The 25086-nt window shown below is 36.5% G+C and overlaps 1 protein-coding gene across 1 annotated transcript in view; it reads left to right on the top strand.

The window, feature by feature from the left end:
- Positions 1–25086, top strand: part of LOC130541994 (histone-lysine N-methyltransferase 2B-like) — a 57961-nt gene that overhangs the window by 1198 nt on the left and 31677 nt on the right. Inside the window, exons 3-4 of the mRNA XM_057303890.1 lie at positions 1867–1986; positions 15558–15633. Of these exons, the coding sequence (XP_057159873.1) occupies positions 1867–1986; positions 15558–15628 (191 nt within the window). The 3' untranslated portion in view covers positions 15629–15633. The remainder of the gene's footprint in view (positions 1–1866; positions 1987–15557; positions 15634–25086) is intronic.

Genomic DNA, 25086 nt, shown 5'->3' with positions numbered 1-25086 from the left:
TTGCAGGTTATTATTTCACGTTTTGCTTTTCCTTCTTTTCCTTTTTCCTTTGGCTTTTTAAAATTATAAAAATAAGACATTCTTTAATGAAAATCCGAATACAGAAAAGAAAGAAGTTATGTGTAGTTACACCACCAAAACTCGATTCCTTTAGGTGCATAGTCCTCTAAGCGAACATTTTTCTTAAATCCCTCACTATCCCTCTTTAAAAAACGAAAATCTCTGCTATGTGTCAGTGAAAATTCACTGTTAAGACGATGCAGAAAAACTATGATTTTGTGCAATCTTTGAGGAATGAACTAGTCTAATTAGTTTAATTGTCCTGTCAGCTAAGGCATAAGCAGAAAACCTTTTCCTTTAAAACTTCTTTTAAAGTCTTTTCCTAAAATGAATAATCTTTCCTGATTTAGTAAAAGTAATATAATGAATATAATTTATTATACTTTGTTATTTTTGTTGTTTGAGTATATTGAATGATCTAGTTGTGATGCTCTATGACATACAGTCTGTGCCAGTGACAGTATAATACTGAGGCGTGTAGTTAATAGGCATATGTGGTTGACTGGACTCATTTGTACAGACTCCAAAATGCAGTTTTAAAAAATAATCTCTAATTTAAAAATACATGCATACTGGCTTTGAAAATGGAAAAAGGTGCCAGAAGTCAAGGAATGTGGGTGGCCTCTGGAAGCCAGCTTCCAGAAAAGGCAGGGAAACTGATTCTCCCGTAAAGCTTCCAGAAAGCAAAGTGAGCACCTTGATTTTAGCTCAGCAAAACAACATGTTGGACCTCTGAGCTTGTAAAACTGTAAGATAATACATTTTTGCTAAATTGCTAAGTTAGTGCTACTTTATTACAGCAGCCGTAGAAAACTAATATACACATAGAATGGGAAACAAGGTGGAGTTACATAAAAGATGTCTTTTAACCAATCTGTTTTAGGATCTTTAGGACAAAGTCCATTGTCTTATTTTGTGTGTGAATTTCAGCTAATCTTTATGGGAACACATAATTCCAACTTTAAAAGTGTGGCATCAAAATCACTTGGAAAGGCTTGTTAAAACAATGCTCTACCCCACTCCTAGAGTTTCTGATTCAGTGGGTCTGGAGTGCGCCTGAAAATTTGCATTTTTAATATGTTCCCATGTGATGCAAGATGCTGCTGATTAGGGGACCACATTATGAAAACCATTAGATTAAACAATCTCTAAATTTCTTTCCTTTTAGTTTAATTTAGTCTATGAGTCTGCAATCACATGTGAAATGATCAGTTTCCATATTCAAGTATAAGATTAAAGATATTTTCAGGAATCACTACTCTTCCATATGAACCTTATCAGTTAAGAATTGATAGTATCATGTATCTCTTTATTTAGGTATTCAGGCCTAGAAACCTTCAGTTTGAGGACATGTCCCTGAAGTATAGATGTATTTAGTATACTTACAAATACAAATTAGTAGCCCTTCTTTGTACATACATTTTGCATGACACTGAGGGATGTTACTGAGAATGCTTTTGAATATTAGAAATATGACTAATTACAAAACCAATTATCTGTTACGTAGTCAATTTTTATTAAAAGTATAGCATGTCTTTATTGTTTAGCAAATTTTATTGAGATGTAAGCTAATTTGTTAGTTGTCATATTAAACAATTTAATTCTGGCATAAAAGATAAAAATAATGGAGAAAGACTATTTTAGGTTTGAATGCATGGGTAATTACAGTGGATATAATAAGCTACTTTATCTTTTCTAATTCCATTAAAGAAAATTTAGAAAAAAAGAAAAACAAAACAAAGCAGGGTCCTGCCACCCAACATTTTAATTCTAACGCCCTATCTTCTCCAATGTTTTTTTACTCAGTCTGGTCACTCACTACCAAGTTTGAACCCTGGACCTACTCTTCCAAACTCAGTAATGCAAACATCCGATCTCCAACCACAATGGTCAATGACGATAACCAGAGGACCAACATCTACAAAGGTACACAGTCATCCTGTGCAAACAGAATTCAGAGGAAAACAGAGTTAAGACCAACTACAGGATCCTTTGGAAGGACACAGGAGCATGAGACCCTCCCCAAAGCTACTCCTCTGCTGGGGTTCTTGCTCAGTACAAAGTGTTGCCATCCACGCAGTTTCACAAACTAGAAACCTAGGAATCACTCTTGAGTTGCTTTTTAGATTAAATCTACATCCTTGAATGTATCTTGAATCTATTCACATTTTTTTCAATTCCAATGAGCCTACTCTAGTCTTAGCCACGATCACCTCTCAGCCATACTACTGTAATAACAGCTTCAAACAGGCCATTCCATGTTCTGTACCCATCCTCTAATCCATTTCTCACACAAAAACTACAATGATTCTTTTTTAAAAATCAGATCAAAGCACCTTCCTGTTTAAACCATTCAAAGGTTTCCTGTTGCTCTTAGGATAAAATCCTAAATCCTTACTTGATCTACTGGGCCCTCCCTAACTACTTCATGAGCCTCATCTTAATAGCGTTTTCACCTTCTCAGTTAAGCTCCAACCATTTTGTATTTCTTTCAGTTCCACAAATGCTTCATCTTCTTTTCTACTTTAGAGCCTTTGAACATGTTTTATCCTCCATCCTCAATGTACTTTTTGTCTAAATAGAGTCTCGCCCCAGTAGGTTAACACATATCTGCTGAATGAATGAACAAATGAAAACAACATGTTTAAAATATTCTCTGCCAAGGAAAATTCAGAATCCTAGAATTCTAGAACCTGGATTCCTTAGAAACCATCTAATTCAATCTTCTCAGAAGTCCAGAAAATGTCTTTGCCCTAAGTAACATTGTGGTAGAAATCTATGATAAATACACTAAAAAGGATCAACAATCAATATGTGAAACTAGGGCCTGGCTTTGAAGATTACAATCAATGCTGAAACAACTTTTAAAAAGGGCAGGAACTGACAGAAGGAGGACTTGAGTTGGTAATGGATACATAATAACGAAGATTGCTCTCTATGGCTACAAATTCTTTTTTTGTATCATGGCTGGCTGGCTTTTCCTCTATTTTAGTCAGATTTAAAATGTTGCATGTAAAACTGTGGTTGACCCTTGACCAACTTAGGTTTGAATTGCATGGGTCCACTTATAATAATGTGGATTTTTTTCAATACAGTACAATACTGTAAGTGTATTTCACTTTCATATGATTTTTTTCTTATGATTTTAAAATTACATTTCCTTTTGTCTAGCTTATTTTATTGTAAGAATATAATGTATAATACATATAACATACAAAATATGTGTTACTTTACTATGTTATCAGCAAGGCTTCAGGCAACAGTAGGCTATTAGTAGTTAAGTTTTTGGGGAATCAAAAGTTATACACAGATTTTCCATTGCATGGGGGCATGGATGCTCCTAACCCCTGACTTGTTCAAGGGTCAACTGTACTTGAATAAACTGATTCGTATTTTATGCTGGTAGAGCTTAGTGGTTATTAATAAAATAGTAGCCCAGTCTAAATACATAGATTTCTTTGATAACAAAATACTCAATCTTATTATTTTAAGCACTAAAAAGTGTAGTACATAGTTAGTCCATGACTGAATACAAGTTTCAGAAGACAATAGCATGTTCTGCAAATTCTGGTTGATGGTTTTTGAAGAGCTAAATGCATTTGTGTCAGATAAAATGAACAGTGAGTCTTGTATGAGAATAATGTATACATTTCTGTTATAAGTATGTTTTAAGTTTCTATTTTAACATAATTTCTACATTATAATATTCTACTTCACTTTCAACTTGTTGATTATCTTATTTTTGCTCTTGTTTAATCCTACCATGCTCCATTTGAAGCTCCTTTATTGTTTCCAGTTTTTCTTTTAGTTCATGCTTTCTGTCTCTGTTCCATGTCGCAGATTTTTTCCTAGAACTTCAACAGGTAGTTTATTAGCTAAAATTTTAATGTTTAAGTTTTTAAACTTTTGATTAAGTGAAGCTCAAACTCATATTTTACAAATTGTCAGTGAATATATCCTCAGAATAACACAGGTTTCTTCAGTATCAACATTAATAAATGAACAGTGAAGTTTTCAGGTGACTGGGGTTGAATTATGACTTTCCCAGATCTTAGGCACTTTTGCTTTCTTGGGTCCCTTTGTCCACAAGAAATACACCAAAGATTTTTAAAGTCAGATTTATAGTGCTATATATGAAACTATATTTTTGATAAAAATTTAAAAACTTGGTTTTGTTTTTATTTTTTTTAAACTGCTTTGGTCTAAAGAGACAATCCAGGCTGGATTCATTATTATATATTGATTATAATTATGTTTTTTTCCTTCTGATTTTAAAAGAAATAACATTAAAACATTTTTTATAGGCCCTTCAAAGTATCATAGGCCACAGGTACTGTGCTTTCTGTGCCTAATGGATAAGATAAGTCAGCCACATGGATGATTGCTGGATCCTTTAGTGTTCATTAATGGAAATTATCACATGAAAATCATGTCTAGCTAAATTCTGAGGCGGTGGTTCTCAAACTTTAACATGCACAAAATCCAACTGGAGAGGTTGTAAAATAGTTTCCTGGGTTCCATCCTAGACCATCTAATTCAGTAAGCCTGAGTGGGGTCCATGAATTTGTATTTCTAATAAGCTCAAAGGTGATGGGAATGTGCTGTTCTGACAACCACGTTTTGAGAACCAATGCTTGGAGTAATGTATCTAAGTGTTTCGTTTATGCAAAGGTAGTGCTCTTAATATGATTTGCTAGGTATATTAGGTACATATCCTAACCAACATTTATTGACATATACTAACAACAACATCTATGTAATTTTTGTTTTAGAAGTGGAAACTGAGACCCAAAAGTTTAAATAAGTTTTCCAAGATAACTCAGCCAGAAAAGTATAGAGCTGGCATTTGAGCCCACATCCATCTAGACTCCAAAGTTCATGCTCCCCTATTTTCATTATCGTATGGTAGTGATTCCAAAGGTAGAATAAAATCATTGGCTTAGGAGCAAAATTTTAAACATGAAATAATGCATAAAAATGGTAAAGAACTGTATTTATCTAGATCTTCACTGGTGTATTTGCCCTGTTTATTGAAGTCTGCTGGTGGCCTTCTTTCTGGCTCTTTATCCCTCAGTTCTTGTTTCCAGTTAATAACAGCAAAAGTAATACAGTAATAGCTTGCAACATAATTTTCTGAAAGTGCTGTGCTGTAATGCTGACTTCCAACTAAAGCTGATTGGGATTTTTCATTTTTCATTAACATCACTTTGCAATTTAAAGTGCTTCATCTCTTGAACAAGTCAACAAACTTAAATCCTCAAAACACAAAAAAAGTAAGAGTTAGCTTGTACTCAGAGTTTGGGACTTTAAACACCTTCAACTTATGAGAGTAAAAATCTCATTTTATAACTCTCTTCCTCATTCATTTTCTTAATATTGTCTCATTATAAACACATGAGATAATCACTTACTCTTTCCCCATCTACACATCTGTTAATGTATATGTATGTATGTTTCTTACTGCTTTTCTTTCTCTGATTCTTTTATTCCTTAAGAACATAGTCTAAAACAAATGTAGGCTATTTTCTAAGTTGTATTTTTCAAGAAGATGCTTTGATGACCTCAAAGTTTACCAAACCTTTGCCCACAGTCCTAGCGTAAAGGGGGACACAGTGATTTCCAAATCACACAGACATAATAAAATAAGAACTGAAAAATATATTACAAGGATAAAGAAATGATGAAATACATCATAGAATGTTTATTTAATGAAGTGCTTTACAGCTATTTAAACTAGTGAAATAGATCTCTTTTTACTGATCAAGAAAGCAGTCATGGTTAATTAAAAAAGAAAAAGCAAATTACAGTTCAATTTCATTTTTATAACAATAAATTTATAAGTATGTATAGCTAATCTGCGTAGCGTAGGCTGTTTCAGAGGAAAGGGGTTAGAAGGTTGATATGGAGGACTTTGTCTTCTTTTTATGGAATTTTAGATAGTTTTTGGATTATAGGTAACTTACTTTCTTCTTAGTGTTTGTCAGGATGTTTGAATAATTTTAAGCTAATAAATAAAGCTATGTTTTTGTTTTTATTTTATTTTATTTTTTTTATTGAGCAGTGGTAAAGTTTATTGAATGATAGAGTAAAAAGCTCTCAAAGGGGGAGGGGACCTGAGAGGGTTACCCAAAAGCTATGTTTTTTAGACATCTTTCTTGAGCTTCCAAAGTTTAACAGTGTTACCTTACCATTTCTTTGTTTAAAGATATGTCTTTTCTTGAAACAAAAGTATAGTCATTGTTAATTTTCCCAGTTTGTATATTTATCCTCATCTGTCAGGCCTTGCCCATCCTTAAGGGCTTAAAATTTTAGGTATGAAAACCATACAAGTTCTATAATCTTGGAAGTGGGAAAACTATTTTATGTATCGATTATGACAATTCTAGGTAGTTGCAGTTGATTCCTCTTCTATTTCTCTGTTATGATGATTAGTATTTGGTTTGTGCTCACATTATTCTGAAACCACCATGGAATTAGGTGGAATCAAATGAAGTTGTTGGGTTTTGTAAGTCAAAAATGGTCAGATGTTGGTACTGTCATATGGCTTTACCTAAAAGTCAATAGCTGTCTTGAATTATGTCATTTAATATATTTCCCTAGAAAATAATTATGGAAAATTTAGATTTGTGTTAATATTGTGAAAACATAATATTGCAAAGCTTGGTTTATTAAAGGTACAGAATTTACATGGTGACTACATTAAACCTATAATACAGGCATGTACTGCAACCTTGGTTTCAATGTATTAGAAAAGCAAACAGTATAATATTATCAAGAATAGATACCAGCAATTGTCCATAATGTGACAAATTGGAGATTTAGGTTCTTATGAAATTGTCTCATTTGGGGAGATGGAAGAAGATGTCAGGCCTTTAATGAGGAATTACTTAAAGAACATTTATGATAATTTTCTCTTGGGAAAGAGTCATAATTTAGTAATGTTTTGGATTGGAATGTATTATATAGTGAATCGGAGAACATTTTGTATTGTTCAGCGTCTCATGCCCATGAAAGTATTTTTTTTCCCTACATATTACTGAACTTTGTAATCCTAAGCAAGAGAAAGCATGTTAAAGCATTTAGGTATCTGGGTGTATGAATGGGTCTCTACTATACAAAGTCCCTTGCCTCTTATGTAACAAACTTGGCAGTGTAGGACAAGTCCCACTTCTGATAGACAGGAACAGACTAGGGAGCATTATATAAAATCTGAACTAGAGGTGCAAACACTAGTGCTGAGACCCTAGTTTGCTTCTCTACCCGCTCCCCCAGAGAGGGCTTTGTGGATGACTTATGGACAAACCATGGTCCTGGGGAGTCATTAACACCATGTCAGTAGTCAGTCATATCTAACCAAAAGGGGAGACTCTTTGGAATGGGAGAGCAGTCTACCCTGAGGCCAGGAATGAAAGAACAGGGGAACAGGAAGTTGATGCTATTTCCTTATTACCTACTGTGATGACTAAATTGACCTACTTGAAAACAATTTCAAATAGCTGGTCTATTTGGGTTTTTTTTTTTTTTTAAGACTTTATTTATTTGTCAGAGAGAGCACAAGCAGAGGGAGTGGCAGACAGAGGGAGAAGCAGGCTCCCTACTGAGCAAGGAACCCAATGTGGGACTTGATCCTAGGACCCTGGGATCATGACCTGGGCCGAAAGCAGACACTTAACTGACTGAGGCACCCAGGCATCCATGATCTATTTGTTTTAAGTCATGTATTTAGGTTAGGCTGTCTTTGGTGTCTGGATTTAGAAGCTGTCTGGAATATCATTTATGAACTAGGAATATGTGGGCTCATATTCCTAAGAGTGTTTTTTTTTTTTAATTGCTGTGATAATGTAAAATCTTCTGCAATAATACCATAATGGGAGAAAAAGAATCCTGGCCCACAGTTCAGTTGGCTACTTGGTAAGACTGTGAAGGACTGTAGTCCTCTTTATGACTATACCATGCAGAATAAGTACATGGATTAAGGTAGGAGACAACTGAAATGGAAGTGCAGAAGGAATAAACAGTTTTGAAGATGATAAGTCATATAAAAGTCATATAAAAGAAGACTGTTTTAGCCCTAAGAAACTGGTAGCAGTCCTTTTCTTCTGATATGAAAACTAGGATGGAAGGGAGATTCACTTTTCATTGCTTTTTACTGTTTTGATTTTTGTATCTTGTGTGTACATGTTGTCTTTTTTTTTTTTTTAAGTAATTTTGAATTGGTTTATAATCACCTGAAAAGTCCCAGGAACACTTCTGTAGTTCTCGCCTCTTTCCAAATTGGTGCACTTCATATACCATGATCAAGCAGGGTTTATTCCAGGAAACCAAGGATGGTTCAGTATCTGCAAATCAATCAAGGTGATACACCACATTAACAAATAGAAGGATAAAAATCATATGATCACAATAGATGCAAAAAAAGCACTTCATAAAATTCAACATCCGTTTATGGTAAAACTCTCAATAAAGTGGATAAAAAGGGAACATACCTCAACATAATAAAGGCCATGTGTAACAAACCGGTAGCTAACATCATACTCACTGATGAAAAACTGAGAGCTTTTCCTTTAAGATCAGGAACAAGACAAGGATGTCCACTCTCACCACTAATATTCAACATAGTACTGGAAGTCCTAGCCACAGCAATCAGACAAAACAAAGAAATGAAATACATCCAAACTGGTAAGGAAGAAGTTACACTGTCACTATTTGCAGATGACATGATATTATATATAGAAAACCCTAAAGACTCCATCAAAAAAACTCTAAGAAGTAAGAAGTGAATCCAGTAAAGTTGCAGGTACAAAATTAATATACAGAAATCAGTTGCATTTCCATATACTAATAATAAACTATCAGAAATAGAAATTGATGGGGCACCTGGGTGGTGCAGTTGTTAAGCGTCTGCCTTCGGCTCAGGGTGTGATCCCGGTGTTCTGGGATCGAGCCCCACATCAGGCTCCTCCGCTGGGAGCCTGCTTCTTTCTCTCCCACTCCCCCTGCTTGTGTTCCCTCTCTCGCTGGCTGTCTCTGTCAAATAAATGAAATCTTAAAAAAAAAAAAAAAAAGAAATAGAAATTGAGAAAACAATCCCATTTGCAACTGCACCAGAAAGAATAAAACACTGAAAAATAAATATAATCAAAGAGGTGAAAGACCTATACTTTGAAAACTGTAAGACATTGGTAAAATAAATTGAAGATGGCACAAATGAATGGAAAGATATAACTTACTCATAGATTGGAAGAATTGATGTTTTAAAATGTCCATTCTACCAAAGCAATCTATAGATTTAATATAACCCATCTCAAAATATCAACAACATTTTTTCACAGAACTAGAGCAAATAATCCTAAAATTTGTATGGAACAACAAAAGACCCCAAAGAGGCAAATAACCTTGAGAAGAAAAACAAAGCTGGAGGTATTATGATCCCAGATTCCAAGATCTACTATGAAGTGGTAGTAATCAAAACAGTATGGTACTGGCACAAAAATAGACACATAGATCAATGGAACAGAATAGAGAGTACAGAAATAAGCCCACACATATATGGTCATTTAATCTATAACAAAGGAGGCAAGAATATATAATGGTGAAAAGACAGTCTCTTCAATAAATGGTGCTCAAAAAACTGGACAGCTGCATGAAAAAGAATGAAAGTGGATCACTTTCTTATACTATATATAAAAATAAACTCAAAATAGATCAAAGACTTAAGTGTAACACCAGAAACCATTACAAATCTAGAAAAAAACATAGGCAATAAGGACTTGGACATTGGCCTTAACAATATATACATATTGGCTCTGCCTCCTTAGGCAAAGGCAACAAAAGCAAAAATTAAAAGATGGGACTACATCAAACTAAAAAGCTTTTGCACAGTGAAGGAAATCATCAACAAAACAAAAAGGCAACCTATTGAATAGGAAAAGATATTTGAAAAAGATATAACTGAAAAAAGGTTAATATCCAGAATATATAAATAACTCACACAGCTCAATCAAAACAACCCAAACAATCCAATGAAAAAATGGGCAGAGGACCTGACATTTCTCTAAAAAAGACATACAGATGGCTAACAGAGACATGAAAGTATGCTCAATATCACTAATCATTAGGAAAATGCAATAACCACAATGAAATACCACCTTGACCTTGTTAGAAGGCTATCATCAAAAGACAAGAAAGTTGTCAAGGATGTGGAGAAAAGGGAACACTTGTGCACAGTTGGTGGGAATGTAAAATGGCATGGCCACCATGGAAAACAGTATGGAGGTTCCTCAAAAAATCAGTAATAGAAATACCATATGACCCAGCAATTCCATTCTGAGTACTTACCCAAAGAATATGAAAACGCTAACTTGAAAAGATATCTGCACCTCTATGCTCATTGCAACACTATTTATAATAGTCAAGATATGGAAGCAATGGAATGAATATATACCACCCCTTCTTGTATAAACATTTACAATGAAATATTACTCAGCCATAGAAAAGCATGATATCTTGCCATTTGCAATAACATAAATAGACCTAGATGAAATAGGTGAAATAAGTGAAATAAGTCAGACAGAGAAAAACAAATACCATATGATTTCACTTATATGTGGAATCTAAAAAGCAATGCAAACAAAAAACAAAAAAAGCAGAAACAAATTCATAAATACAGAGAACAAGCTGATGGTTGCCAGAGGGGAAGCAAGTGGGGGAATTGGCAAAATCCCCCACTTGGCAGAATGGTGAAGGGTAGTGGGAGATACAGGCTTCCAATTATGTAATGAATAACTTATGGAGATAAAAGGTACAGATTATCTGCAAATAGTGACAGTTTAACTTCTTCCTTACCAGTATAGTCAATGGTATTTTAATAGTGTAAAAAAAATAGAGGCACAGGGGTGCCTGGGTGGCACAGCGGTTAAGCATCTGCCTTCAGCTCAGGGCGTGATCCCGGCATTGTGGGATCGAGCCCCACATCAGGCTTCTCTGCTATGAGCCTGCTTCTTCCTCTCCCACTCCCCCTCCTTGTGTTCCCTCTCTCGCTGGCTGTCTCTATCTCTGTCAAATAAATAAATAAAATCTTTAAAAAAAAAAAAAAAGGATGTTTTTTAAAAAAAAATAGAGGCACAGTTGTAATTTTGAATGTGAAAATGGATAACAGCTGTGCTTGTTATTACAAGAAGAACAGGCAATGTGCATGAATTATTACAAATCTATTACTACAGGGGCACCTGGGTGGCTCAGTTGGTTAAGTATCTGCCTTCAGATCAGATCATGATCCCAGGGTTCTGGGATTTGAGCGCCACATTGGGCTCCCTGCTCACGAGAGTCTGCTACTCCCTCTCCCTCTGCCTGCCACTCCCCCTGCTTGTGCTCTCTCTCTCTGTGTCAAATAAATAAATAAAATCTTAAAAAAACAAACAAAAAAACCGCCCCAAATCTATTACTATAGACTGACTACTGAAATTAAAAAAACACCTAAGGCAAAACAAGGAACAAAAACAAAACCCAAAAACCAAACACCTAAGGCAATAGCCCAGTAACATTATGATGATGATTGTAGTACATCTATTTACTTATTTATGTTTGTGCGTATTGGAAAAAGAGTGTAAGTGAGCAGGGGGATGGGCAGAGGGAGAGGGAAAGAATCTTAAGCAGACTCCCCCTTGAGCACAGAGCCCCAAGCATGGCTAGATCTCACAACCTGAGATCATGACCCAGCTGAAACCAAAAATCAGACATAACCACTGAGCCACCCAGGCGCCCCTGAGTGATCCTTTTAATAAATGTATCGTTGAATGAGGTTTGTTAATATTTTGTTGGAGATTTCTGCATCTATGTTCGTCAGGGATATTGACCTGTAGTTTTCTTTTTTTGTAGTGTTTTTTTCTGGTTTGGTATCAGTGTAATGCTGGCCTCATAGACTGTATGTATGGATGGATGTATTTTTAAAGATTTCATTTATTTATTTTTGAGAGAGTGAGAGAGTGAGTGAGCATGAGCAAGGTGGGGGTGCAGAGGGAGAAGCAGACTCCCTTGCTGTGCAGGGAGCCCCATGCGGGGCTCGATCCAGGGCCCCAAGATCATGACTTGACCAAAGGCAGACGCATAACCAACTGAGCCACCCAGACGCCCCACATAGATTGTATTTAGAAACTTTCCTTCTCCTCCTCCTCCCCCCCCTCCTCCTCCTCCTCATCCTCCTCCTCTTCCTCCTCCTCCTCCTCCTCCCTCCTCCTCTTTTTTTTAGTATAGTTTGAGGAGAATAAGCATTAACTTTCCTTTAAACATTTGGTAGAATTCATCTGTGAATACATCTGGTCCTAGATTTTTGTTTGCTGGGAGTTCTTTGGTTACTGATTCAGTTTCACTACTAGTAATTGGTCTGTTCAAATTTTTTAGTCTCAGAAGATTCAGTCTCAGAAGATTGTATATTTCTGGAATTTATCAGTTTCTTCTAAGTTGTCAATTTGTTAGCGTATACTTTTTCATGGTAGTCTCTTATAATCCTTGTATTTCTGTGGTGTCGGTTATAAGTAATTAAAAATATCTTAGTGCTAAAAAATGCTAACCATCACCTGAGCTTTCAGTGAGCTACTTGTAATCGTTTGCTCATGGAGGGTCTTGCCTTGATGTTGATGGCTGCTGACTGATCAGGGTGGTGGCTGCTGAATGATGAGTTGGCTGTGGTAATTTCTTAAAATAAGACCACAATAAATTTGCCATATGGATTAACTTTTCCTTTCATGGACACTTGTTCTGTAGCATGCAATGCTGTTTGATATCTTTTTATACACAGTAGAACTTCTTTCAGAATTAGAATCATTCTCAAACCCTGCAGCTACTTTATCAGCTAAGTTTATGTAATATTCTAAATCCTTTGTTGTCATTTCAATGATCTTCACAGCATCTTCACCAGGAATAGATTTCATCTCAAGAATCCACTTTCTTTGCTCATCTATATGAAGCAACTCCTCATCCATTTGAATCTGATCATGAGATTGCAGTAGTTCAGTCCCATCTTTAATTCTAGTTCTCTTGCTATTTCCACCACATCTGCAGTTACTTCCTCCACTAAAGTCTTGAACCCCTCAAAGTCATCCATGAGGGAACTTCATCCAAAACCCTGTTATTGCTGATATTTTTATCTCTTTCTGTGTATCACAATGGTTCTTTTAAAAAAATTCTTAACTCCAGTGTAGTTAACATATACTATATTATTAGTTTCAGAGGTAAAATTTAGGGATTCATCAACATATAACACCTGGTGCTCATTACCTCAAGTGCCCTCCTTCATCCCCATCACCCAATTACCCCATCCCTCCATCCACCTCTCCCCCACCCCAGCAACCCTCAGTTTGTTTCCTATAGTTAAGTATCTCTTATGGTTTGCCTCCCTCTCTATTTTCATCTTTTTATTTTTCCTTTCCTTCCCCTATGTTCATCTGTCTTGTTTCTCAAATTCCACATATGAGTGAAATCATACAGTATTTGTCTTTCTCTGACTGACTTATTTCACTTAGCAAAATACCCTCTAGTTCCATCCATATTGTTGCAAATGGCAAGATTTCATTTTTTTGATAGCTAAGTAGTATTCCATTGTGTTTATACCACATCTTTATCCATTCATCTGTTGATGGACATTTGGGCTCTTTCCATAGTTTGGCTATTGTGGACATGGCTGCTATAAACATTGGGGTGCCTGTGCCTCTTTGAATCACTATGTTTGTATCCTTTGGATAAATACCCAGTAGTACAATTGCTGGGTCATAAGGCAGCTCTATTTTTAACTTTTTGAGGAACCTCCATACTTTTTTCCAGAGTGGCTACACCAGTTTGCATTCCCCCCAACAGTGTTAGAGGGTTCCCCTTTCTTCCCATCCTCACCAACATCTGTTGTTTCCTTAGTTGTTAATTTTAGCTATTCTGACCAGTGTGAGGTGGTATCTCATTGTGGTTTTGATTTGTATTTCACTGATGCCGAGTGATGTGAAGCATTTTTTTTCACGTGTCTGTTGGCCATTTGGATGTCTTCTTTGGAGAAATGTCTGTTCGTGTCTTCTGCCCATTTCTTGAATGAATATTTTGATTTTGGGTATTGAGTTTGATAAGTTCTTTATAGATTTTGAATACTAGACCTTTATTTGATAAGACATTTGCAAATAACTTTTCCCATTCCATAGGTTGCCTTTTAGTTTTGTTGACTATTTCCTTTGCTGTGAAAAAGCTTTATATCTTGATGACCTCCCAATAATCATTTTCCCTTTTGTTTCTCTTGCCTTTGAATATGTGTCTAGCAAGGAATTGCTGCAGCCAAGGTCAAAGAGGTTGCTTCTGTGTTCTCCTCTAGAATTTTGATGGGTTCCTGCCTCATATTTAGGTCTTTCATCCGTTTTGAGTTTATTTTTGTGTGTGGTGTAAGAAAGTGGTCTAGTTTCATTCTTCTGCATGTCCAATTTTCCCAACACCATTTGTTAAGACACTGTCTTTTTTCCCATTGGATATTCTTTCCTGTGCTGTTGAAGATTAGTTGACCATAGAGTTGAAGGTCCATTTCTGGATTCTCTATTCTGTTCCATTGACCTATGTGTCCATTTTTGTACCAGTACCATACACTCTTAATGATTGCAGCTTTGTAATATAGCTTGATCTGGCATTGTGATGCCTCCAGCTTTGGTTTTCTTTTTCAACATTCCTTTGGCTATTTGGGATCTTTTCTGGTTCCATATAAATTTTAGGATTGTTCCAGCTCTATGGACTATGCTGATGGTTTTTGATAGCGATTGCATTGAGGGTGTAGATTCCTTTGGGTAGCATAGAAATTTTAACAATATTTGTTCTTCCAATCCATGAGCATAGGATGTTTTTGCATTTCTTTGTGTCTTCCTCAATTTCTTTCATAAGTGTTCTATAATTTTCTGAGTACAGATCCTTTACCTTTTTGGTTAGGTTTATTCCTAGGTATGTAATGGTTTTTGGCGCAATTTTAAATCGGATCGATTCCCTGATTTCTCTTTCTTCTGCTTCATTGTCAGTGTATGGAAATGCAACTGACTTCTGTGGATTGATTTTATATCCTGGGACTTTGTTGAATTCCCGTATCAGTTCTAGCAATTTTTGGGTGAGGTCTTTTGGGTTTTCTACATAGCGTATCATGTTGTTTGTGAAGAGTGAAAGTTTGACTTCTTCTTTGCCGATTTGGATACCTTTTATTTCTTTTTGTTGTCTGATTGAGGCCAGGACTTTCAATACTATGTTGAACAACAGTGGTGAGAATGGATATCCCTGTTGTTCTCCTGATCTTAGGGGAAGAGCTCTCAGTTTTTCCCCATTGAGGATATTTGCTGTGGGTTTTTCATATATGGCTTTTATGATATTGAGGTATGTTCCCTATATCCCTACATGGTGGAGTATTTTTATCAAGAAAAGATACTGTATTTCATCAAATGCTTTCTCTGCATCTATTGAGAGAATCATATGGTTCTTCTTTCTTTTTTTAGTGTGGTGTATCACACTGATTGATTTGCAGATGTTGAACCACCTTTGCAGCCCAGGAATAAATCCTACTTGATCATGGTGAGTAATCCTTTTAATGTACTGTTTAATGTCCTATTAGCTAGTATCTTAGTGAGAATTTTCCATCCATGTTCATCAGGGATATTGGTCTGTAATTCCCCTTTTTAGTGGGGGTCTTTGTCTGGTTTTGGGATCAAGGTAATGCTGGCCTCATAGAATGAGTTTGGAAGTTTTCCTTCCATTTCTTTTTGAAACGGTTTAGAAGAATAGGTATTAATTCTTTTTTAAATGTTTGGTAGGATTCTCCTGGGAGGCCATCTGGCCCTGGACTCTTGTTTGTTGGGAGATTTTTTATTTCTGCTTCAGTTTCTCTGCTGGTTATGGGTCTGTTCAGGTTTTCTACTGCTTTTTCAGTTTGGTAGCTTATATGTCCCCAGGAATGTGTCCATTTCTTCCAGATTGCCTAATTTGTTGGCATATAATTGCTCATAATATTATCTTTTAATTGTTTGTATTTCATTGGTCTTGGTTGTGACCAAAACTGTAGTGTTTTCATTTTCACTTGCTTCCACGTATTTTTTAATTCTTCTTTAATTTCCTGGTTGACCCATTCATTATTTAGTAGGATGATGTTTAACCTCCATGTATTTGTGGCCCTTCCAAATTTTTTCTTGTGGTCGACTTCAAGTTTTAAAGCACTGTGGTCTGAAAATATGCTTGATATGATCTCAGTCTTTTTGTACCAGTTGAGACCTGATTTATGACCCAGTATGTGATCTATTCTGGAGAATGTTCCATGCGCCCTTGAGAAGAATGTGTATTCTGCTGCTTTGGGTTGAAATGTTCTGAATATATCTGTGAAGTCCGTCTGGTCCAGTGTGTCATTCAAAGCCCTTGTTTCCTTGTTGATCTTCTGCTTAGATCATATGGCCATTGCTGTGAGTGGGGTGTTAATGTCCCCTACCATTATTGTATTATTATCAATGAATTTCTTTAATTTTGTTATTAATTGGTTTATATATTTGACTGCTTCCAAGTTAGGAGCATAAATATTTACAATGTTAGATCTTCTTGTTGGATAGACACTTTTATTATGATATAGTGTCCTTCTTCATCTCTTATTACAGTTTTTGGTTTAAAATCTAGTTTGTCTGACATAAGAATGGCTACTCCAGCTTTCTTTTGATGTTCATTGGCATGATAAATGGTTCTCGACCCCCTCACTTTCAATCTGGAGGTGTCTTTGGATCTAAAATGAGTCCCTTATTTATTTCTAGATTTTAGTTCTTTTATTTCTACAGTAAGGGATTCTCTAGTGTCTTCTATTGTTTTTTCAAGCCCCAATAGTATTTTTATAATAGTTGTTTTAAATTCTAGTTCAGACATCTTACTTATATCTGTATTAATTAAATCCCTGGCAATGAGTACTACCTCCTGTTCTTTCCTTTGGGGTGAATTTCTCCATCTCATCATTTTGTCCAGGAAAGAAAGGGAGAAGAAGAACAAAAAAAAAAAAAAAACTGTAATAAGAGATGAAGAAGGACACTATATCATAATAAAAGTGTCTATCCAACAAGAAGATCTAACATTGTAAATATTTATGCTCCTAACTTGGAAGCAGTCAAATATATAAACCAATTAATAACAAAATTAAAGAAATTCATTGATAATAATACAATAATGGTAGGGGACATTAACACCCCACTCACAGCAATGGACATATCATCTAAGCAGAAGATCAATAACAACTACTTCAGGAAGTGTTTCTGGTGTGTGCTGTGTCACTCTGCTGTTGTGTTTTGGCTGCTCTTTCCCACTGGTCCTTCCTCTATAGAGTTCCTCCTTGCTTGTAGTGGGGAGTGATTGGACCTTTAAGTAAGCGTGCTTTGATTTGTTTATCAAGATAAGCCTGTAAAAGAAAAAAGAAATGAAAAGAAGAAAAAATAAAGGAAAACAAAAAACAAAACAAAAAAAGCCTAATCCAAGATAATAGAAAAGGAAAAGGAACAAAAATGCAAACAAACAGACAAACAAAAAACCATAAGCCTGATTCTAAAAAACAAGAAAGAAGGAAGGAAAAAAAGTAGGGAAAGAAGAAAAGAGAAAAAAAATTAAGAAGCCTGATTAAAAAAATAAGAGAAGGAAACAAACCAACAAATGAACAAAAATTATAAGCCTGATACCAAAAAAAAAAAAAAAAAAAAGATAAAGAGGAAAGGGAAAAAAAGAAATATATAAAATAACAGTTAAAGAATAAAAAATAAAAAATAGAAAAATAAGAAATTAAAAAAGTTTTTAAATTAGGAGGAAAAAAAGAAAAAAAAAAAAAAGAAGCAAGCCTGGTCTGTTTCGTCTAGAAGCTGATGTTTGGGAGTATTATTTAATCAGTAGACTTGATACATGTGGGGGCCTGTGTTGATCTTCTAAGGGAGAGGCCTGCTGCATTGGCCCACAAGCTGAATTGCCCTTGTAAAGATGCCCCTGCCAGGCACAAGGGGATAGGGTTTAGTGTAGGGGACTCCAGCCTCCACTAGAGGCGCTGTGTTTCTCTCTGAAACCCCACTGTGTTAGTGGGCAGGGGGAGGGAGGGGCGGTGAAGGAGGAAGAAAATGGCGTAACCCTGCCCTCTTGTCCACGGGGAGGGGAACTTAGAAGGTCTTTTTTGAAAGGTGAACCATCTCCTGTGTCCTGGGTTTTTGTCAGTTCCCTGTCCTTAACCTGTCTGTACCCAGGCTGTTGGCATGCCCAGAGGCACAGATCTCCTGTATTTTATCTCTGGCCAGCGGCTGGGATTCAAAACTCCAAGTTTTAAAGGGCCTGTTAAGGTGCAGGCCCATTCCTGTTCCCCAGAGGAGAGGCTCGGACACAAAGGTTCTTAATGGCATCTGGAATGGAATGGTGAATCCTTTCCAAAAATTTTTCAATTTACTTTGCCCAGATCCATCAGAGGAATCGCCATCTGTGACAGTTTTAGTCTTAGGAAATGTATTTCTTTTCTTTTTCTTTTCTTTTCTTTTCTTTTTTTTTTTTTTTTTAAGATTTTACTTATTTGTCAGAGAGAGAGAGAGTAAGAGAGAGCGAGCACAAGCAGGAGGAGTTGCAGGCAGAGTGAGAAACAGGCTCCCCACTGAGCAAGAAGCACAATGCAGGACTTGATTCCAGGGCCCTGGGATCATGACGTGAGCTGAAGGCAGACACTTTACCAACTGAGCCACCCAGGCATCCCATGGCATGTGTTTCTTAAATAAGAAGACTTGAGAGTTGAAATGACTGCTTGATCCATGGGCTGCAGAATGAAAGTTGTGTTAGCCATGAAAACAGCATGAATCTCACTGTACTTTTCCACCAAAGCTTTTGGGTGACCAGGTGCATTGTCAATAAGCAGTCATATTACTGTTTTGCTTCCTTATCATTCATTTGTTCACTAGAATAGCATTTTTAATTTCCTTCAAGAACTTTTCCTTTCCATTTGCTAATTGGCTAATTGGCACAGAAGGCTGTGCTTTTGACATGCCTTCCTCACTAAGCTTAATCATTTCTAGCTTTTGATTTAAAGTGAGAGAGGTGAGATTCTTCCTTTCACTTGAACACTTAGAGGCCACTGTAGGGTTATTAATTGGCCTAATTTCAATATTGTTGTGTCTTAGAGAATAAGAAGGCCCAAGGAGAGGGAGAGAGATGGGGGAACAGCCAGTTGGTAGAGTAGTCAGAACATACACATTTATTGATTAAGTTCACTGTCTTATATGGGTGCAGTTTGTGTCTTCCCATCAATTAAAACAGTAACATTAAACATCACTGATCACAGATCACCATAACAAATATAATAATAATGACAAAGTTTGAAATACTGTGAGAGTTACTGAAATGTGACACAGAGACATGAAGGGAGCAAATGCTGTAGTAAAGTATTGCCAACAGACTTGCTTGTTGCAGGGTTTACACAAACCTTCAATTTGTAAAAAATGCAGTAGCTGTGAACTGCAATAAAGTGAAGGGTAATAAGACGAGGTATGCTTGTAGTAGTAAAATAAGGTCTTTTGGTATTTTGAAAAACAAACCTATTTAGATGGCTTGACGTTAGATCCTTTATGTGGTTGAGTATATGCTGTAATGTGTCATGTGCTAAGATGATTCCGAACACATATACAAATGTATAAACAAACATCAAATATTCTTTAGACATAGGCTGTTTGGATTATCATTACTAATACTGATTTTATTTTTTATCACCAATGTGATTGATGTGATCAATGTTAATGTGACTATTTTCTTTTCTTTCTTTTTTTTTTTAAGATTTTATTTATTTATTTGACAGAGATAGAGACAGCCAGCGAGAGAGGGAACACAAGCAGGGGGAGTGGGAGAGGAAGAAGCAGGCTCATAGTGGAGGAGCCTGATGTGGGGCTCGATCCCATAACGCCGGGATCACGCCCTGAGCCGAAGGCAGACGCTTAACCACTGTGCCGCCCAGGTGCCCCCCTAATGTGACTATTTTCTTAAGTATTTATGGCTGATTACACCAATAGATGATCAACTTTCAATGTATGAAGAATATGCTTTGGTTGGGACACATCAGCATTACCTCACCCAACATACGAAATTTCTTCAAAGAAATAATCTATTTGCTAACCCATGAACGGGATTCATTATTGTTATTGACTAACATTCCACATCTATGAGTTTTAAATCAATACTCAGTAATTTACAAATGATCATAACAGCATCAGAGATTTATTCCTTTGTTACATTTTGCTGTAATATATCTGTAGCAATGTTTGGCCCATACCGACCAGCACTGAATTCTGGTAAATTACCACAGGCTAGGATGTGGTGGTCTCTCTTCTCTAGAATTCTGTAACTTCTAGAGCTCTGTAACTTTAGTAATCACAGCTCTCAAATTAACTGTTTTACTCTAGTCAAGTACATATTAGGCCACTGTGTGTGTGTGTGTGTGTGTGTGTGTGTGTGTACGCATTCGTGCACGCATGCACGTGCATACTAGGAGATCACTTTATTCATTTTTAAAAGATCAGTGTTCCGATCAACTGGATTACTTGTGTATGTTATCTAGCACCCATTTGCTGGGCCCCAAGTAACCAAGAAATCACACAATATTGTTTGATACCACAAATCTGCTGTGGTAGATCCAGATAAAGGAGCCCCTCTTCACTATCAAACATGCCTTTCCAGCCACTGTACTCTTATCTACCATGTACAGAGTTTCCTTTGTATATATTCTAAATAAAAAACCAGTGTTGCTTTTCAATCCTGTTTTCTATTTTTGGTATGCATACTAAAAAAAAAAATCACCAACACTGCTTTACTAATTCAGAATTTAATGTATGTTTTTAACAGTAATGAAGCAATAAGAAGCCCATGTGCTTCAGTGTGGGAGTGGTGTTACATTTACAACACATCTCCAAAAGAAATTCCAATCTTGATTCATGTCTCTCTCAAACATTTTTTTCCCCAACAAGTTTATTTATTTATTTTTTTTTAGAGAGGGAGAGAAAGAGGTGTTTGGTTAGAGGGAGAGGGAGAGAGGGGAGAGAATTCCAAGCAGGCTATTTGCCAGCACAGAACCCAATATGGGGCTCGATCTCACAACCTGGAGATCATGACCTGAGAGGAAACCAAGTGTCGGACGCTTAACCGACTGAGCCATCCAGGGGCTTCTCTCTCAGATGTTTAAAGGGGTCCAATTACTTAGCTCATGGAAACTCTTATTAAATCCTTTGTCCACTCCTATTTCCAGTGCTTTTGAAATTCCAGAAATCTGTCACTCTCTACCCTAAGAGAATGCTTTCAGTCTCTGATTATTACTTTTCTTCCTGCTTCTAGAGCACAATGCCACATGCTCCCAGAAACATGCAGTGCCCTGAGAACAGTGGTTCTTTTCAGGCCTTTCTTCTCCATTCCTAAAGGAGGAAGTACAGAGCTTAATTATGTAGGCAGTACCTGAAAGCTTCGTGGAAGCAGATGGGGGGGAAAGAAAGAAAGAAGCTGTGCTTACATTAATAATTTTAATCTTGTCACATCTACAGAACAGTAAGAGAGCGCCCATTATTTATGGGGATTATGGAAACCACCTTGATTTTACAATATGTAATGTGATTATTTATATTCAGAGAAGTGCACCTGCCTGAACTAGTCTCTCATTTTCCTCAATTACCAGTTGGGGTCTCTCTTCTAACCAGTATCTTTTAATTTTGATTGTTGAGGAACTTGGTGTACTTTAATAGCCTGAAGAGAGAGCATTGCACAAATTACACGTCTCCCATTCACATACCATGATAGCCATTGTACCCTTTGCATGCAAAGCTGGGAAAGATCATTACATCTTATTTATATGTTTAACTGATATTGTTTTAAAAATTAGTTCTTACTATTTTTTCAAAATATTTTCATTATTACAACTTTTTTCATTAAAGAAAATTGGAAAATAAGAGAAGAAAAAATTTTATATTTCAACACTCAAAGGGAAACACTGAGCTGTACTCTTCGTCTTTCTCACTCCTTTCCTTCCTTCCTCTTTGTCTCTCACCCTCCCTTCCTTCTTTTCTTAACGTGCTTACATAGAGCCCATAGTTGGAATCATAAATACGATTTTGTTATGTTTAACTTATAACCTAAGCATTTTCCACTTACTCCATATTTCTCTATTTCTTTGAAATAATATACCCTATTTTACTTAGTAATGAAGGGGAGCAGAATTTACCACCCCAAAATATGTCACTTTAGCATGAGGATCATTTTGACCTAAAAGGAATCAAAACCCAGCAGATTCGGGGTGCCTGGGTGGCACCGCGGTTAAGCGTCTGCTTCGGCTCAGGGCGTGATCCCGGCGTTATGGGATCGAGCCCCACATCAGGCTCCTCCGCTATGAGCCTGCTTCTTCCTCTCCCACTCCCCCTGCTTGTGTTCCCTCTCTCGCTGGCTGTCTCTATCTCTGTCAAATAAATAAATAATATCTTAAAAAAAAAAAAAAACCCAGCAGATTCAGAAAAAGCTTTTACCTCCCCTTCAACTGCCATAATTTACTTTGGAAAGGGGTCCTGTACCAGAAAGAGAGCTATTCCCAGAGATACCTTTTTGTCTAAGAAACTTATCTGCATGACAGGGCAACATTTGTTCTCTAAACATCTCCTCTGCCTTGCTGTGAATGGCATGCCCCTTCTTGTTGGCCCCAATCTCTATCCCTTTCCTTTTGCAGGATGTTATATAAACCTCAATTAACTGGTTGCCCATTGAGTCTTCATACTTTTCTGGGGTTCCTGTATATTTTGTTTGTTTTTGTCCTGCTGATCTACACATGTCAATTTAATTATTAGACCAGGCAAAGAACCATAGAAGGGAAGAAAGGAGAAATTTTCTGCCCCTACAGTAACTCTCCTTTAATTAGACACTATGTGTGGATATTATTCCATCTTTTGCTTTCATATTGGTGAATGCCAGCTCCCCCAAAACACTTCCAAAACAATCCAGTGATAAGGCAAAGTTGAATTTATTGCTTACCTCGATAAAGGAGACCACTACCTTGACAGAATCTTAGCATCTCAGAAGGATGACAGCAGGTTGGGTGATTTATAAGGCTTTTGGGGATCTGATTTAAAGTGGGTTTTTCAGTAAGAGGGATTGACTAAGACAGGGTAAGAATCATATAATAGTTTAGGATTGATTGGAGTATAGGTAAGGTGAACGTTGAAGCTAAGGTTTTGGAGACTAGAAGAGAAAACAGTTGTTTGGTCTTATCTATTTAAAAGTTGACCAGTCTGTTGTTTCTTTAAATGTGTTTGCAGGATATCCCAGAAATGAAAAATAAAGATACTTCCAACTCTTATCTTCCAAGAATTTCTTAGAATAGTAAAGTTATGTTGATGAAGACAGTGGAATAATAAAGTCATGTTAATGAGGATAGCTGAATAGTAAAGTGATGTGGCTATAGATGTTTTTGTTTCTCAATATATAGTAATGCAATGAACATATTTATAAACTTTTTTGTAGCCAACTGTTTTTTTCCCCTCTGAATAGATTTCTAGAAGTGAAATTACTGAGTTCAGGGGGTTCAACGAACATTTTTTAAATTGCTGAAACTTACTGCCAAATAACTTACTAACAGTGTTATACTGTACCAATTTACTCTCCAGTGCCTTTGGTATCTTTCTTTTTTCTTTTTCTTTCTTTTTTTTTTTTTTAAGATTTTATTTATTTATTCAACAGAGAGAGACAGCCAGCGAGAGAGGGAACACAAGCAGGGGGAGTGGGAGAGGAAGAAGCAGGCTCATAGTGGAGGAGCCTGATGTGGGGCTCAATCCCATAACGCTGGGATCACGCCCTAAGCCAAAGACAGACGCTCAACCGCTGTGCCACCCAGGCGCCCCTCTTTTTTTTTTTTTTTTTATGTAGGCTCTACACTCAGCGTAGAGCCCAACGTGGGGCCCAAACCCACAATGCTGAGATTAAGACTCAAGCCATATCGAGAGTCAGATGATTAACCACCTGAGCCACCCAGGCCCCCCAACCTTTGGTATCTTTTTTTTTTTTAATTTTATTTATTTATTTGACAGAGCGAGAGAGCACAAGCATGGGGAGTAGGCAAAGGGAGAGGGAGAAGCAGATTCCCCATGGAGCAGGGAGCCTGATGTGGGTCTTGATCACAGGACCCTAAGATCATGACCCGAGCCAAAGGCAGACGCTCAACCAACTGTGCCACCCAGGTGCCCCTTTGGTATCTTTTTTTAAAAAGTACATTTAGAACACTAACGATACATATTCGACGTCTTTTAAATTACCACTGTACTTACATTGTTTTAAGAATCAGCCTCAAAATAGGTAATCACAGGCAAGCAAATTCTATGGGAAAAAAGATACATTATTGATATATTGTTATCATCATTTTTTATTGAGATATAATTGACACGTAACATGTTAGTTTCAGGTGTACAACATAATGATTCAGTATTTGCATATGTTGTGGATATCACGACCATAAGTCTAGTTAACATTTACCACTACACATAATTACAAAAAACTTTTTCTTGTGATGAGAACTTTTAAGATCTATTCTTCCAGCAACTTTCAAATATGCAATACAGTATCCACTATAGTCACCATGCTGTGCATTACATCCCTAGAACTTATTTATTTTATAACCGAAAGTTTGTACCTTTGTCCCCTTTCACTCATTTGTTCCCCTTGCTGCCACCCCTCCCCCAGGCAACCACCAATATGTTCTCTGTATCCGTGAACTTGGGGTTTTTTTTGTTTGTTTTGTTCATCTGTTTTTTAGATACACATATAAGTGGAATCATATAGTATTTGCCTTTTTCTGTCTGATTTATTTCACTTAGCCTAATACCCTCAAGGTCCATCCATGTTGTTGCAAATGGCAGGATTTTCTTCTTTTTTTCTTTTTTATGACTGAGTAATATTCCATTACACAGTAATATTCCATTCCATATGTGATTTTTTCCATGTTTTGACTATTGTAAATAATGAACATGGGGGTGC

Source organism: Ursus arctos, unplaced genomic scaffold (assembly GCF_023065955.2).
Source record: "Ursus arctos isolate Adak ecotype North America unplaced genomic scaffold, UrsArc2.0 scaffold_29, whole genome shotgun sequence".
NCBI lineage: Eukaryota > Metazoa > Chordata > Mammalia > Carnivora > Ursidae > Ursus > Ursus arctos.
Note: the sequence above shows the minus strand (reverse complement) of the source record. Positions and strands in the feature narration are given on the sequence as shown.